We start from the raw sequence: 18,429 nt of genomic DNA, 5'->3' as shown, positions 1-18,429 counted from the left end.
TGAAATTATGTCAATTTCTTTTGTGACAGCCTGTTATTAATATATGCACACACACAGAGGGGCCAAAAAAGGTATACGCATTACAACAAAATTCAGTTTCTATACCCTTTTTTAAAACTCAAAATAAATTATGGTAGCAATGTAAAGTATTATGTTTCCTCTAAAGATGTCAGTAGTTGCACCATCATAACTACGTGACCATCAGAAGAGAGGGTCATTTTTTTATGTCGACGTGTGTATACATGGTTTTTATAACATGGTCAAATTTTTTTTTTAGTTTGTTCTCCATAAACACATTTCATTTTTAATGGTTTTCTTTTTTCTTTTTTGAGCCTGGACCAACCTTATTTTGGTTAGTGGCACCAAGGGGTTTGGAGATTGAGATTATGAAAAAAAAAATTATGTCATAAGAAGAAATCTTTTTTGTCATTTATTTTTTATTATCAATCAGACAACTTGCACCTGTACTGACATCTTTAGGTTTAGTTGCTATGCTTGTGTTGTAACTGCACTAGCAATCTCTTTTTGAAATGTCAGTGCAACAGACAATCAATAGCTTCAGAAAGAATGGAAATACAGTATAAACCAATTATCTGGCACCAGAAGCAATATAAACAGGACAAATATTTTTGTATAAGATATGCGTTTCAAAATGGAGTTGGCCATTGTGTGATGCAGGTCGTCCACAATATGTAAAGCTGCAGAGCATCACTTCAGATATTATTGTGAGCAGCACAGGGGCCTCTCAAGGGACAGTCCTATCTCCCTTTCTGTTTACACTCTGCACTTTAGACACCGCTTACAGTTTTGCCACCTGCAGAAGTTCTCAGATAATTCTGCTGTAGTTGGCTGTATCAGGAGAGGCCAAGAGACTGAGTACAGGAGTGTGGTCGACAGTTTTGTGAAGTGGTGTGGACTAAATCACCTGCAGCTTAATGTGTTAAAAACTAAAGAGCTGATGGTAGATTTTAGGAAGCAGAGGACTATCCCTAACCCCATAAACATTATGGGCAGTTATGTGGACGTTGTGGACAGCTACAAATACCTGGTGTTCACATTGACAATAAACTGGACTGGTGAAAGAACACTGATGCCATGTACAAAAAAGGTCAGAGTCGCCTGTACTTTCTCAGGAGACTTAGGTCCTTTAATGTATGCAGAACCATGCTTCAGATGTTCTACTATTCTTCTACCATCATTTCTTCCAGTCTAAAACTGAATGCCACAGGACGTCATTTATACCAGTGGCAATCAAACTCTATAACACCTCCCCCCTTCATTTGGGAGCTGTCATGACAGCATAATCAATAGAACTTTATCATGCAGCCACTGGAGAAACAATTTCCTTCGGCATTAATAGATAAATAACTTATCCTTAGTTTAAAAAAAAAACTGCCCCTTTTTCCACATGGCTTAAGTACTAAGTTCACCAATAGATGGCAGTATGCTATTAAAAAATGTGAATTGACTTGCCTCAACCTGAGACAACTAAGTTCAACTAAGACTCAAATATCTGATGCTGGAATTTCCTTTGAGATCAACATGTATGCAAAAGCACAACCATACCTAAGGCTGTTTTCTTGAGCTTTGAGACTGCCCCATTTTTGGGATGGGCAAAAACGTTCACTCACATCTTTTCTTATCTTTTCATCACATGAGGTTCATAGTATATCAAAACAGGATATCCTTCACCTTTTGTGCTGCCTACAGTCTTTTATTTCCCGTTATGTTCTCAGATAATGCCATCCATGTTGTTTGCAACACAGTCAGATTGTGGGAAATTGTGGGAGATTTACAAAGCAGCACATCGGCTTGTATGTACAGTATAAGTCATTTTGTAACAAAGGAAACTGCGTGTGCGGACTACCAATAGATTAGATCAGAATAGTCTTTTAAATACAGAATATTACCCTGAGCAGTAATAACATTACAGGGCAAAACATTATGCTCAGTATAATGTAGGTTCGCTTTGTGCCACTGTGGTAGCTTTGGCCCCTCGGGTTATAAATCCTCAAGATTTCTTGAGGTGTGCTGTGGTGTCTGTCACTGGGACATTAGCAGCAGGTTCTTTGGGTGCTTGCAGGGTGGGGCCTCTATGGATTGGGCTTGTTTGTCTGGCGCATCTCATGGGTGAATTGGGATCTGGGAAGTTTGGAGGGCGGTGCGGTGACTTTATGGCTGGTGTGCATGGCAAGCTGTGGTGCACTGGATGTTCCGGGCCTTTCTATCATGGCTGGCATTAGCTTTACTGTGGGATTAGTGGGATTAGTCCCTTCAGGCATGGGTGAGCCCTGAGTCCCCTTGATCCTGTCACAAGTTTACTGGTACGTAATTGATAATTAATATTATGTGGTGTTAATGCTATGGCTGATGGGTGTACAACAGGCTCTAAACATTTTTCATGTTTCTCAAGCTATTTGCCGTATAATGCAATATGGCACTAAACGTCACTCACTAATCCTTTTTGCATGTCTTCTTTTTTGTTATGGTCATCAAATAATGTCCATGTGGTAAAGACTTCAAATGTTACATGGAATGCATTAAGCCCACAAATGTGTTGCAGCCTCCAGCCCTTCCCTGAGAGAAAATGTCAGTTTAATTCAACTTACCATCAGTCACATGATACTAAATGGTTCCCATTTGACTTACTAGATTGATGCAATCCTATTTAAAATTCATTGTGTAAGCCTATCTAGTTTCTCCTCTCCCTCTCTATCCTTTATCTATACTGTATAGTATAGTAAAAAAAAGCAATGTCAAGAGAGCCATTGTGGACAATAAAATTGTGCATTAAATACAAGCACAAATAGAACCTTTTTTAATATCTAGATTTATTTTAGCAGATGGTGTCAGTGCTTGTTTATTACATGTAAGAGCTGCATTGTGGTGTTTAATGTCAGTGTAAGACAATGGCAACTACTATGCTAAAATCACAATGTCTGTAACCAGGAAATTTTGAGTAAACATACCCATTGTTTTGACTACAAGAAAGACTACTCCCTCTATAATAATCTATTTCTGTAATTTCCCAGTAATGGTTACAAGAAATAAAAACACACAAAAAAAAAAAGGTGAGAGATTTTCTTAATGACGCAATAAAAAAAAAATGGCTGTGAAAGTCATCTCTGCTCAAAGCTGAATAAATGGCGTAATATGTCTACTAGCATGGCACTTTTACTAAATCAGTGAAACTGAGCTTGGTTCCCCTTCCGCTTTGGTCAGAAAAATAAATGGACTGTTCAATGATGTTAGTATACATTTGTTGTTTGTTAAATTGGTGAATACTTTTGTGGTTTTAAATGCCAGTGATGTGATACTAATCAAATGAAGGCTCCATAAAAAGAAATCACCATGTGTGGTCTTGGTTTGTTAGTTTACACAATGCAAATGAATCATGTACAGTAATAGTCATAACTTGTCCCTGAAGATTGTGCCTAATACTGTAAAACAGAACTTGTTATAACCTTAAACCCAGGACATACACAAACTCTAAAATAAGTACCAGGTGTTTAAGGCATCTTACGTTGGGGCGAGTTTTACAGAACACCAGAGTTATACCAGAACATTGAGTCAGATTTTTCAAATTCAAATTTTCTGATTTGCAAAAGATGTGTACGCACATCCCTTTGTAAAAAGTTATTGGGTGATTAATTATCATTCCTTACAGTTTATTTGCATGTTGTGAAGTCCTTAAAACACTGTTAAAACGCACATATGAGTGTAGTATTTCAAGCGAATTATGATTTGACGTCTATCTAGTCACAGTTTCCATAAATTTCCTTTTTCATGTGTAAATCAATCTAGCATCATCAGTTTTGCAAAAATGATAAAATGGTGAATAGAATGCACCTCTAAGGCGGAATTTCTGCTATTTCGGTTTCCTGCTCTTTGACTTGGATTGCGATAATCTCTCAGTTCTTAGTTTAAAAATATTTTTTGGTGTCTTGACAGCCAGTGCTTGGCACATTGAGTAATGAGTTCCATGTTTAGGTGATTTCTTTTTTTCACAAACAGTATATTAAGCATTTAAAGCTTTGTTTAAACATATGGAATGAAGCAACTTGTCCATTAAATGCACAGACTCATAGTGCTTTGAGAATTGTCTCTTTTGTTACGCTGCCATGGGGGGGTTTTTAGGCTCTATATAGTGGATAAGTGGCAAGATTAGATATAGAACATACTGTAGTGACTACCAGAGTGACTCCAAGTATTTATGTTCTCCTTATCCAGTGAACACCAATGTATGAGGAGTGTTCAAGTCAAAACGGGAATTTGTGGTTGTGTAGAATAGGACAGTTATGAGAGTTCCATTTACAGTGGGGCAAAAAAGTATTTCGTCAGCCACCAAGTGTGCAAGTTCTCCTTGAAAAGATGAGAAAGGCCTGTAATTTTCATCATAGGTATACCTCAACTATGAGAGACAAAATAGGGGGGAAAAAAATCCAGAAAATCATGGTAAAATAAGTATTCAGTATAAAAATCAGTATAAAAGACACCTGCACACAACCTCAAACAGTTATACTCCAAACTCCACTATGGGCAAGGACACCAGAAACTAAATTGTAGACCTGCACCTGGCTGGGAAGACCTGCAATAGGTAAACTGCTTGGTGTGAAGAAATCAACTGTAGGAACAATTATTAAAAAATGGAAGACATACAAGACCACTGATAATCTCCCTCAATCTGGGGGTCTACGCAAGATCTCACCCTGTGGGGTCAAAATGATTACAAGAACTGTGAGCAAAAATCTCAGAACCACACGGGGGGACCGAGTGAATGACCTGCAGAAAGCTGGGACCAAAGTGACAAAGGCTACCATTAGTAACACACTGCGCCGCCAGAGACTTAAATCCTGCAGTGCCAGATGTGTCCCCCTGCTTAAGCCAGTACATGTCCAGTCCCATCTGAAGTTTGCTAGAGAGCATTTGGATGATCCAGAAGAAGATGAACTGACAGAATGTCAACTTTTTGGTAAAAACGCAACTTGTCGTGCTTGGAAAATAAAAAATTAGTTGCATCCAAAGAACACCATACCTACTGTGAAGCATGGGGGTGGAAACCTCATGCTTTGGGGCTGTTTTTCTGCAAATGGACCAGGATGATTGCATTTCAAGGTCCTGCAGTCTTCAGATCTCAACCCCATAGAAAATATTTGGAGGGAGTTAAAAGTCCGGGTTGCCCAGCGACAACCCCAAAACATCACAGCTCTAGAGGAGATCTGCATGGAGGAATGGGCCAAAATACCAGTAACAGTGTGTGAAAACCTTGTGAAGACTTAGTTTTCTTAATAAGCCAGAGTCATCCATGATTAGACTTTCTACTTTACATATGAAATCCTGCCCTTCCAGGAACCCCTTTGATCGCCCAAACATGTAGAAATTGCTTAGAGCAAGGTCAGGACTGTACGGGGTATGTGGCAGTAACTCTCAACTCTCTCTACTTGCTCGTGATAACAGTTTTAAAACTTCAGTCAGGTGATTTACATAACTTGCAAATTTTATTGGTTTACATTGTACTTTGTGACTGATGTTAAAGTGTAATATCTACACATGACTGCTTGGTTTTTGCAATGAGTAAACTATCACCCCGTTGTTGCGCAAAATATTTTATAGATGACAACACAAGATATTGGAATAATCAGGTAGTTATGTTTATATATTTAAACAAAACTTGAAATTTCTCCTGCTGTGTATAGCTTTTCACCTTATTAACTGTTTCCCCCTGAAAAAGATGTTTTTAAAGTGTAGTGTTAGCTGGTAATTAATGAAGAATTATAAAACCCTGACAAAATAAACACATTTCCCATCATACATTTTAAAGGCCAACAAATTCATCTAACCTCACCACATTAATATTTAACCCTTCGGTTTGTGAGCTAAAGGGTATTCAAATTCCTTCTGTTTTTGAAAGTAAAATGGAAATAAAGTGTGTCATAATGACATCTTTTAGTTGTTTATCAAAGACTGCTGGCACGTATGCTTCCCATAATTTTGTGCTTCATAAATAACATCTAGCATTTTCAAATCTGACTTCCATGACTGTACTGCTCTTTTTGTCCAAAGACAAGCTACCCTACAGTTTACTGTGCTCTTACGCAGATGTGGGAAAACCCGAGATGAACTCGGGCTGACGTGGAAGGTCGCACATATACTCTGGAGCCTTAAAGTATCTTTGCTCTTTCTGTAAATTCCACACATTCTCTGCTCCTTGGCAGTACCAGCTAACTAACAGTAAGCAACTTCAGTAAGCAAAGTAAACATCCCTCATGCCAATGGAATTGCTGAGCTTAGGGATTCAGGGATATGTTGAGATAAAAGTTAGCCGATGTGTGGAACTCTGTTTTTTCTTGTGCTATAAATGTGCTCGATCAAACAAAAGGACACGTGGAAGCTTAACACTTCCTTAAACAAACCATAGGTTATGTCACGACGTGCCTTAGATAATATAATGGCCTATCTTGGAAATCAGTGCAGCCGACAAGGTAAATTTGTTATTGAATTTCAATTCAATATTGAATGAATACAATCAGTGTTGGGCAAAGTACACAAATCCTGTACATGAGTTACAGTAGAGAATTACGTATAAAATATTAAAAGTAGAAGTACAATTCCCCTTAAGCAAAAGTGAAAAAATTGCCTTGAATTTTAAGTTATAGTAAAAATTCTTTGTTACTCTTGCTATGTTTTTTTTTTTTTCACTTTCTGCAACCATATTCCCAATTTGAATACTATCAGCTACTGTGGTTATGTAACATAAAACCAGGCAGAAATGTAGTGAAGTAAAAAAGACATATATTTGCTGAACGGTGTAGTGGAGTAAAAGTTAAGGGTTTCACCTGATAAAACTACTCAAGTAAAGTATGGACACTTGAAATATGTACTTTAGGACAGTAACAAAATTAACTTAGTTACCTTTCACCTCTGAATATAATAAAACAGTTTGTGGGGCTACGGAGTAGTGTGTAGCTATGTACTGTAGTAGTGTTATTATTTTCACAATAAGAGTAAGTGGTTTATTCCTATTATACCACAGCCAGTGATTAAGCCTTTACAGTACATGTTTTTAGTCATTAAACAATTAATAAGAATTATAAAACCCTGACATGTGACCTCGATGGTATGTGTATGTGGACATACATTTTATCCATTTACTGTATAGTTGCATTTAATGTAGCTAAATATCAGTGAAACAGGTTAAACTTAAGTTGTTTCATCACCAGTTTCTTAAAGTACATTTTCTATAAAAAAAAGAAAAAAACATTTTTTTTTACATGTTGTCAAATTACTAAAACAAAACACAAAGTCAAGAGAACTTGGTAAAGTTCCAGCCTAACTGATGATCGATACGAAGCACTGATGTGATAAGTAACAACACATTTTTTTATTTTTTATTTATTACTGTAGAAACGATACCATGTCAGAACACATGCATGTCAGTGCATTCATATAAACGTTTGATTTTATTTGTAGCGAGAACTAACTCCAGCGTGGATGTTGTAGTAAATGAATCACTACTTCCTGGCTCATCCAAATTTGAGAAGTGAAATAAGAGCTAAAAGCAAACGTACAAAAACAATTGATTGTATGTGACTGTATGAGACTGTACGACGCCTCACGACATTAAACACAATTTACATAAAACACAGTGAGTGTGTCACAGACAGAATAACAGCGGACTGGCTCGGTGTCCTTGGTGTTTCCTGCCATTGTAGGTGGTTTAACTGACCTGGGACCACATGTGTTTTATTAAGTCGTCATGCTCAGTTGTCTTTAAGCACGGCATCTCCTTGACCTCGAAGTTATGTGTATGTGGAGAACCTCAAGGGAAAAGGAACAATGCCTACGTCGCACATGTTTACATGTTTCAAATTGTCAGAAAACAGCTTTTTTTTAAATATATATTCTCACCACGTCAAACCTCTTGAGCAGGGTGTGTGTGTGACCGGCTGGCTCCATAAAAGAAAACCATAACATCTGTTATATATAATGCAGACAGGATTACCTCCAGGGTTTGTTTTCTAATGTAATATGCCCTCAGCAGTCTGTTAACATTCCCATTACGTGTGTAAATAATAAATAATTTTACATAGTGCTTGATCTCAGAAGGGAGAAATGTTTAAAACTGCTTTATCTGACCTATTTTCGTAACACTCCAGATATCTCTCATCTAGTCACTTGTACAGATAAGCAATCCACAGCAATTTCCCCATGATTATATGTTGTATTTACTTATTAAATATTTAATAACCTCCATACTTTTTTTTATGTCTTAATGCAAAGTAACATCCATGAAATAAGTTCTTGCTATCACTTACATTATTGCAAGTATAAAAAAAGTTCCCTGACCAGCTTTACTTTTTTAAAAAAACACAACATTTGTGACTAATGGCAAATAGGTGGGATGCTGTTTTTTTACTTTGTTTGTTGCCAGAAGGGATCACAGGGCTTTAATCTAACAGAGATTAAAGGAGTGCCTTTGTAAGGCAGCGTCATTGCACTACCCCTCTAGCATTTGTACAATACAGGCAAACCCATTGTAAATAGAGAGGTGTTAAGTAAGTGCGGCATCACATTAAACAATATACATAAGCTGATACACATACGCTTTTATATTAGGATTTTATGAAATCTGCAATCCATACATAGTCGGTTATTACATTATAGCTGTGTGTAAACTTAACGTGTAATTACTGCTTTCAGATGTGTGGCTTGATAAAGTCTAAACCCACACAGTAGCAGAACATGTGGCACTAATACGCAGTCAATTGTTCCGAGTAGAAAAGTGAAGTGGGTGATGCATTAAAGAGTGGTCTAAGACTTACAAGAGGATGTTGCCAACAGACCTTGTGCTGACGTTAGTTTACACTGTTCCCTTTTTTCCAAAGCCATATGACAATGTGCACATTTGTTAAGAAGTGTTAGATATTACGATTACTATGGTGTTCATTGTGAGATATGATTTCAGGGCCCTGAGGCAAAATGGAAGTGTGTGGGTTAGGAAAGGATGAGGGTTTACATTTTGTTTTACACTTACTGTAGGCATGTTGTTCGGTTTATGATACAGAGTGGTATGATCTGGTATTGATTGGATTATGCAATTTTAGACTACGTAAAGAAGCGAGCTTCCTGAAGGAAGTCTGCCTGTCTTGCTACATATCTGTTTTCGCAATTTGATACATGTGCAAGCTGCTACCTGTCGCAGTGTGTGTCCGGGTGTGCTGGCATGCTTACGTGCACGTGTTCACACGCGCAATATGCACTCACTCACTCATTTTATTTACCGCTTTATCCCGTATTTAGGGTCGCCGGGGGCCTGGAGCCTATCCCAGGAGATTTAGGGCACGAGGCGGGGGGCACAGGGTGCCAATCCATCGCAGGGCACACACATACACACACATTTGGGAACGCCAATTAGCCCAATCTGCAGGTATTTGGACTGTGAGAGGAGACCGGAGTACCCGGAGGAAACCCACCAAGCACGGGGAGAACATGCAAACTTTATGTACACAGAGAACGGGAATTGAGGCTGGCCGGGAATTGAACCCAGAACTTGAAGTACAAGGCCACAGTGCTACCCACTACACCACCACACACACCACTGCACATTATGCAATGAGCCTTAAATTGATAAATGCTGTTTAAATAACATTTGCTGATAACATTTTTAAAAGTAAAAAATATATAAATAAATGTTGAGAAAGGTCCTGGATTTGGACTGTAAAAGAAGTATGGCTTGTGGGGTACAAAGACGACTTGGTCAATCAGTAAAATCGAGATTTTAAAAAATCCAAAACAATTGAAACTTAATCATTTCATACTGATTTTATGTAGTTAAAATTTATTTGATTTGCCATAAAAGATTCTTTGGAATTGCAAATCTGCAGCTGCGTTCCTCTTAAAGTCATTAATAACAAAAGCTTGTGCTTAGCAGACTGATCTGTAGACAGTGGGGCATCAAAGAAAGCAAAGTTCAGTCAAGCAGTAGGACAAAGGCATACCACAAAACAAAAGCTTGCAAACAAAACATCATTAAGTTTTCCCTTCACCCCAGTTCCTTAACTCTCTTTTTTTTCCAGAGAGCTCAGTGACCACAATGACCTACTCCAGCCCGCACTCGAGTCATAGTGGTTAAAAACTCTCCTTGCAAGATGCCAGGAAATTTCACACCCGTTGGAAGAGAAACAAGTCCTTTAAAAAAAAAAAATTGCTGATACAAGACATTCAAAATGCTCTGCTCCTTCTAAGCAATTCTCAGGTCTCTACCATGACAGAATATTAGACCAAACACAATGGAAATAAACAACCGTTTTATTAGCATAAATGATAGTGAAGCAAACAAAGTCTGAACAGAAAAAAGTAAGAAAGAAAGCACTTTTATATGATAACAAATGCCCCAATATTACCCCACCCTGCCTCCACACACTTTCAACGTACGAGACAGAATGTTCCTCAGGATCTCATTGGCAGAATAGAGAGAGTAGGGTGAGAGAGAGAGAGAGAGAGAGAGAGAGAGAGAGGGTGGGGCAGGGGCAGGAAATAGTCTCTCTGAAGAGAAGTAGCGAGCTCACATTGTCATACACTCAGGGAGCAACACCGACACACTGCGCTGGAACTGTGCTGTGGGAGAGCAGCATGTTGTAGTATGCAGGTGCTTGTTTCAGTGTGCCTTTGCTTAAACAGGACCAGCTGTGTGATTCCACCAAACAAAAGGGGACTACTAAGTGCTGGAATATTTCAAAACAGATTAAGAAGTAGCCGCTCCTGGATCACTCTGGATTTATTCTGGATATAAAGTCAGTGATTTCAGATCAGTGTGATGTTTTGTCTTCATGAAGATATTTTTTACTAGACTTTGCTTTGCCATTGTTGACTTGTGACTCTGTGTGTTTCTCATGGACTTAACAAATCGTCACAGCCGAGCTGTCTGAGCTGGGGATTCTGAGTGAGTACGGAACAAGCTCCCTACCTTTGGGGTAAATACGCAAAGGGCAGGGGATAAAGAAAGGAGGGGGAGGAGAGGAAGAAGCTTACGGGCTTGTCTCATGTCTCTAGGGAGGACTGCATTCACCCCAGTGTTTCTGCTGAAGAATGCTAAGGGGAAGCGTTTAAATGCTTGCAACCACATGCTGCCCTGAAAGCAAAGACATGAAAGACCTCTCAATGTCCCTGGCAGCATAAGCATTTTGGTCAAAGACACTTTAAAGGAATGCCTCTGTTTCCTTTTGCTTTGGTCCGACCAACCATTCATTCTGGATCCTGCGTTAAGGGAATTTCCTCGGGCGTTCATCTGCTGTATAATTTGTTCCCAGCACAATACCTTCCATTCCTGTAGGGATGCACAACATCACCTTACAGATGAACAGTACGACACCACAATGGGGCAGCTTCCAATCCATCGCCTGGAACATTTCAAACAATTCGGACCAGGCTAATCAAGGGTGCCCCAAGAACGATGGATTCAAGTATCCTCTCTACAGTGCAGTGTTCAGTGTTGTCTTTGTGGTGGGACTCATCATGAATGTAATAGCCATGTACATTTTTTCCTGCACGCTTAAAGTCCGTAATGAAACCACCACCTACATGATGAACCTAGTGGTGTCAGACCTGCTGTTTGTTCTCACGCTGCCGTTGCGTGTCTTTTATTTCATCCAACAGGACTGGCCGTTTGGTGATGTGCTGTGCAAGCTGTCAGTCTCCATGTTCTACACAAATATGTATGGAAGCATCCTTTTCCTCACATGCATCAGCGTGGACCGGTTCCTGGCCATCGTTTACCCTCTCCGTTCACGGGAACTTCGGACCAAGCGCAATGCTAAGATAGTATGCGTAGCAGTTTGGGTACTGGTGCTATCGGGTAGTCTGCCAACAGGCTTCTTGCTGCACTCTACCCCTCGCCAAGCCAACTCCACTGCCCAGTTCTGCTTTGAGAACTTCTCCTCGAAGCAGTGGAAGTCTCACCTATCTAGGGTGGTAATTTTCATAGAGACTGTGGGTTTTCTTATACCGCTGCTCCTTAACGTTGCCTGCTCTGCAATGGTTCTTCAGACTCTAAGGAGGCCACAGGCAGTCGCTCGAGGTGGGAAGCTTAACAAGACGAAGATCTTGCGTATGATAATGGTGCACCTTTTCATCTTCTGCTTTTGTTTCATTCCTTATAACGTCAACCTCGTGTTTTACTCACTGGTGCGCACCAAGATTTTGGAAGGCTGTGCAGCTGAAACTGTGGTCAGGACAATTTATCCGATTGCCCTGTGCATAGCTGTAACCAACTGTTGCTTTGATCCTATCGTGTACTATTTTACCTCAGAAACTATTCAAAACTCCATAAGGAGGAAGTCACAAATGGGCGAAAAAAACAGCATGAAGTACTCTGAAGCAGTGCACTCAGAGACAAGCTCCAGTCTTAATTTCAGCCTGAGGACCCTCACAAACAAAATGTTCTTCAGTCCATTGCAAGAGTCCATGGCATGAAGGGATTTCATGATTCTTCTGGATTATAGTTGGATATTTGATACACATAGCAGCTCAGTTAATGGCTAGATGAAATTGTCTCTACAGTATTCAGGAAAATGTGTAACTGTGTGTTTTAACATTATCGGACCAGTAAGTCGACTCTGTCCCTCTGACTGGTGCTTTTACAATGCTGCATGATGTCAGTACAATAAGTGTGTAAATAATATTCATTTAAAATAAAGTATTTAACTTCAGGAAGAGCTTTGTTATTTTTTTTTTCCAGATACAGGGATTACAGTGGACTGTGAATACTAAAGAGCAGGATTACTTAACAAACAGACCTTTTTGCACTTAAATTGAATGTTTTATAAACAATATAGCATTTTGCCAGTACCATGTAACAGTATTTAAAATGTATATTCAGTACATGCAAATGATACCTGAAATGGATACAATTAGCAGAACAGTTTTTATGAGTTTTCTTATTAATGCAATGGGATTTAAATGATTTTTTAATAGAAAAAATGACTGAAACTTAATATCCTATGTGTTAATTCATGAAGAGTCTCTGTTTTTTTTTTTTTTTTTTTTTGCACTTACAGTGTTATTATGCATTGGCATTAGCCCACATTTTTGTTATGCACTGTTTCTTCTGTTACTCATACTTAATAAATAAAAAAAAGCTAAATAATAATAAAGCAGTATTATAGGGTATTTATTTTTCTGCTAGACAACCTCTACATTGAGAAAGCTAGGTGGTGGCAAATCTGATGTATGTTAGGAAATACAAATACAGGCTAAACCGAGTGAACACTGACAAATCTAGTGTGATATTTTTACTTTATATTACATATTCAGTATTCATAAAATTTAATACAAGTATTTTTTATGTAATTTCTTATTGTTATTAATATTGCTTGACCTGCAGTAATATGTAAAAGTCACAGCTTTTTATCATTAACATGTAACTTACTGTAGTTATCACAAACTATAAATCAAATTTAGTACAAGCAGAGATAACAATGCAAGGAATAAGAGTTAAGCTGGATGCTTCTGAATTATTTCGTCCATAGTGAGCTGGCAAAATAAAAAAAGGAACAGGTGTTTATGTCTGCTTTGGAGACGCTGCTATGGATGACTGGCTTTCTGTTGCTTGTACAGTGGAAGGGAGTGTCTCCTGGAAAAGTGCCAGCCTTTCTTTCGGGTGACTACTACACCAGAAGCAGCTGCTCTAACTCTTTACACAGATACGTATCCCCCTGAGCAGGCAGAAGTATTTGAACTCTTGACATGGAGGTGTAGAAATCAAGGGTTTTCCCTGCACTGCATGCTTTATCTATAATTCTATGTGTATCATGTTGTTGGGGTGGTGGTGTGAAATTGGGAAAAAAAAAGTCTAAAGACTAATTGATTGCTTCATCATTTAACATTCTTGTGCATTAATATCATACATCATAGGAATGGTGTTACCTGGGTGATGTCAATGCTAAACATAACACTTCGTTTAAACCGGTCAAAATCTTGCTAAGTAAGCGCACTGTATTTGTCAGAGCCTTTTAACAATCTCCACGTGTACTTTTATGCCTGACCATCTCTAAAGTGTCTCCCATCTGGTCACCCTCCCACCTCTGAAAAGGTGATGACAGCACACAATTATCTATTTCAGTCATTTTCACTTGCATTGCTTGCTCTTCTCTTACAGTACATTTGCCTTCCTTTGCCTGTGTACTCAGTTTGAAAAGATGGCTATACTTAATCTTGGTAGTGTCTGTCTTGTGCCATATTTTTCCCGCTACAGTGGGTACGGAAAGTATTCAGACCCTTAAATTTTTCACTCTGTTATATTGCAGCCATTTGCTAAAATCATTCAAGTTCATTTTTATCCTCAATAATGTACACACAGCACCCCATATTGACAGAAAACAGATTTTTTGACATTGTTGCAGATTTATTAAAAAAGAAAAACTGAAATATTACATGGGCCTAAGTATTACCCTTTTGATCTAATACAGCCCGAGTCTTTTTGGGAAAGATGCAACACGTTTTCCCACACCTGGATTTGGGGATCCTCCGCCATTTCTCCTTGCCGAGCCTCTCCAGTTCTGTCAGGTTGGATGGTAAACATTGGTGGACAGCCATTTTCAGGTCTCTCCAGAGATGCTCAATTGAGTTTAAGTCAGGGCTCTGGCTGGGCGATTTAAGAACAGTCACAGAGTTGTTGTGAAGCCACTCCCTCATTATTTTAGCTGTGTGCTTAGGGTCATTGTCTTGTTGAAAGGTAAACCTTCGGCCCAGTCTGAGATCCTGCGCACTCTGAAGAAGGTTTTCATCCAGGAGATCCCTGTATTTGGATGCATTCATCTTTCCCTTGATTGCAACAAGTCATCCTGTTCCTGCAGCTGAAAAACACCCCCACAGCATGATGCTGCCACCACCATGCTTCACTGTTGGGACTGTATTGGACAGGTGATGAGCAGTGCCTGGTTTTCTATACACATACCGCTTAGAATTAAGGCCAAATAGTTCTATCTTGGTCTCATGAGACCAGAGGATCTTATTTCTTCCCATCTTGGAGTCCTTCAGGTGTTTTTTAATGTCTTGCCCGGAGGAAAAGCTTCTGTCATGCCACTCTGCCATAAAGCCCCGCCTGGTGGAGGGCTGCAGTGATGGTTGACTTTATCCAACTTTCTCCCATCTCCTGACTGCATCTCTGGAGCTCAGCCACAGTGATATTTGGGTTCTTCTTTAGCTCTCTTACCAAGGCCGGACGGCCAGCTCTAGAAAGGGTTTTGATCGTCCCAAACGTCTTCCATTTAAGGATTATGGAGGCCATGCTCTTAGGGACCTTAAGTGCAGCATGGTTCTCTTTTGCTCCGACATGCATTGTGAGCGGTAAGGTCTTATATAGACAGGTGTGTGGCTTTCCTAATCAAGTCCAATCAGTTATATTAAACACAGCTGGACTGTGTAGAAGGTGTAGAACCGTCTCAAGGATGATCAGAAGAAATTGACAGCACCTGAGTTAAATATATGAGTGTCACAGCAAAGGGTCTGAATGCTTACTGTAGGCCCATGTGATATTTCAGGTTTTTTTTTAATAAATCTGCAAAAATGTCTGACAGAAAAACACAATTCTGTGCTTTTCCCTTTCAATATGGCGTGCTGTGTGTACATTAATGAGGAAAAAATATTAACTTAAATAATTTTAGCACATGGCTGCAATACAACAAAGAAGGAAAAAAAATAAGGGGGTCTGAATACTTTCCGTACCCACTGTATGGTATAATGGATTTTACAGTGCTTCAAGGAAGGTTCAAAGCTATGCTGGTTGTTTTACAATCTCCCAACCACCTCATCAAACTTTATGGGCAGTTTCTCGGTCCTAATGACCGCAGGGTTGACCTGATCTGCCGTTTGAATTGTGAGACCACACAGAGCTAGATATTCACTGTGCAACCAGACACTTGGACACATGTGGATTTAAAATTGACCCAGGTGTCCCCTTTTTGACACATTTACTCTCATGAGTTCTCATGAAAATTAAATACCAATACTAAGTTAGACAATTCAAAGGAAGGGGGTGAATTCCTAAATTTTTAAATTATAAGGCATCTAAAGCTTATTATTATTAATATTATTATTTCCTTAAATCTTTACTTCAAAAAAGAAAAACGATTAGATTAGATTTTAGATTCAAAATACTGTACTGCAACATGTGATGTTGCAGTACAGAAAATAGATAATCAGTTGATGATGAATAATTTACGGAGGTACATTATATGATGTAGATCTATTTTGCTTCCTCTGTCTTGCGTGCTCAGAATGAAACTCTGCTATTGACATTTGCAAGTACTGTAGAAAGCCTAGCAGTTAGAAGTGATGGCTTAAACTGTTGGTTATTGTGGTGTATAGTTTTCAGGTAGCTGAGGATAAATATGAGCGTGTTGTTAGTGCTGGGTAAAAAAAAAGGGGGGGGGAACAACATCCTGTTTTGGTCAGAAATAGGTTTGTTTTATTGCTGTCGTATATGAGAACTAGTGTGTAGGAGGCCTGAGTCAAGAGACGGTCTGACTGACTGAACCCTTAGTTTTGAATATATGGGATTAAAAAAATTAGGGTTGGATACTGATGGCTCAGGTCGAGTGATTACTGGTATTAAATTATATATCAAGCATATAAAAGTAATGTGTATGATAAAATTGTACTTAGTTATATTGTACACTATATATTTTAAGTTATATGTTAAAATAGTACAGATAGAATAAGTTGTAATGAAATGTCTTATGACTCTTGCGTTATCACTGCAATAAATGAAAAAAAGAATAATTCACCAATGCAACATACAGTAGAAGCGTTTGTGCTTTTCATGATTTTTTCAATCTTCTTTCCTGTTAAGAAGGGTTTTGCAGGAAGCAGCTTGTATGCAACTACAGGGTTTTGCAGTGTGTTAAGTTAAGCATATCTATTCCTATGAAACATTTTCTATTTGACGCTGCATTACGGTTCATCTGGCGATTTCCAGATAATGACCCATAACCTTATCCACAACGCTAGTAATAATGTTAATTCAAATGGTTTTGTACACAATTAAAAAAGTCACAATTATATCTAAGTTGCATGTTGACACATTTTTATAAAGAACACTGCTACTCCTGATCATTCGTGCAGTTACCTAATCAGTCACTCATGTGATACGATCCATGCAGATAGAGATCAAGAACCTCAGCTAATAAACATCAAATATCAGAATAAAACCAGCTTTCATTAGAAAATGTCAAATCGTCAAAATGTAAAAGGTTTTCCCAGGTTGCCACACATAAACAAAACACGAGTGAGAATTTCTAGTTAAAAATAATTGATCTGAATCAGTGTTTACCTCCAGTGGTTACCACCAGAATTCTTTCCGTGACAGTCAAAAACGTTTTGTGTGGTTTTCTATTTATGGTAAAGTATTGCAAGTTTGTGGTTTGCTTAAAACTTACAAAGTGCAAAAGCAGCAGTAATGCAAATTCCAATATTTTCTGCACCATAAAAATACTGATTTGGTGATGACTCCACTGGAGAGAACTGCATTGAACCTCTTCTTGCAAAGTTTAAACAGGTTGGAGATTTTTGCTTTAACATGTGAGCAAACATACATTTTGGTAACAGTAATTAGTTTCTGGACCTTGTAGTTGGTTTTTGAAATATGATATCTAGAAAGCCATAGATTCTCATATCCCCTTGCAATGACATTCATGTTGTCCACAAACATTATGGTGATGTCAGTGGATGTGTGGGATCCCTGTTCCCCTGCAGAAGAGTTGGCGCCTAGTCTGTCATTCTGCCCCTCAAAAAGTATTTGGCTCAGTAGCAGGGGGGTTTGGAAAGTTTGTAAGTAATCGCTGCTAACATTGGTCAAGGCAAACCTAAATTTAGATCTAGAGTTAAAATGCTGTTTGATGTGGGTGAGTGCAGTGTGAAGAGCAGCCACGATGATGTCTCGTGTTGATGGGGGTTGGTGGTGGGTAGACTAGCTTTGATGTGTTGCTGGACAAGCTATCTTGAAACACCATAACTACCAGTATATGTTTTTTTTCCAGTGCTATTTTTATCAGCTATAAAAATGACACTAACATCAGAGAGGATGGGATAATTAATTTGATTATGGACAAGTTAAAGATCTTTGTAAAGACCACAAAGAGCTGGTCTGAGGGCTGTTTGATTGGTGTATATATTTAAAAGCAGCTGCATTAAAAACACACACATCATTTGTTAGCCTCCAAATGTGTTTCAAGTTGAAATACCACTGTTCGGGTGAGCTGTACTGTATGTATAACATTTATTGTGCTGTTTATTTTTTAAATCCTATTTAGCAATCTATTTACAAGGGTGTGGATAGTTGTCTACACAAACAAAAAGGCCCGTCTGAACCTGATGCTGACCTTTGCACTCTAAGGGCATCACTGCCATCAAACAATGAAATATGAGCATTCT

General features: G+C 38.7%; 1 protein-coding gene across 1 annotated transcript; it reads left to right on the top strand.

Annotated features, from left to right (window-relative positions):
* The first annotated feature begins 10,585 nt into the window (after window positions 1-10,585).
* On the top strand, window positions 10,586-13,101 carry lpar6a (lysophosphatidic acid receptor 6a). The gene has a single exon (XM_053506743.1). It carries the CDS (start codon window positions 11,335-11,337, stop codon window positions 12,469-12,471), a length of 1,137 nt encoding a protein of 378 aa, XP_053362718.1. The 5' UTR covers window positions 10,586-11,334; the 3' UTR covers window positions 12,472-13,101.
* Window positions 13,102-18,429: the final 5,328 nt, after the last annotated feature.

The sequence above is a fragment of the Clarias gariepinus genome, chromosome 11 (assembly GCF_024256425.1).
Source record: "Clarias gariepinus isolate MV-2021 ecotype Netherlands chromosome 11, CGAR_prim_01v2, whole genome shotgun sequence".
In the NCBI taxonomy this organism is placed as follows: Eukaryota; Metazoa; Chordata; class Actinopteri; order Siluriformes; family Clariidae; genus Clarias; species Clarias gariepinus.
Note: the sequence above shows the minus strand (reverse complement) of the source record. Positions and strands in the feature narration are given on the sequence as shown.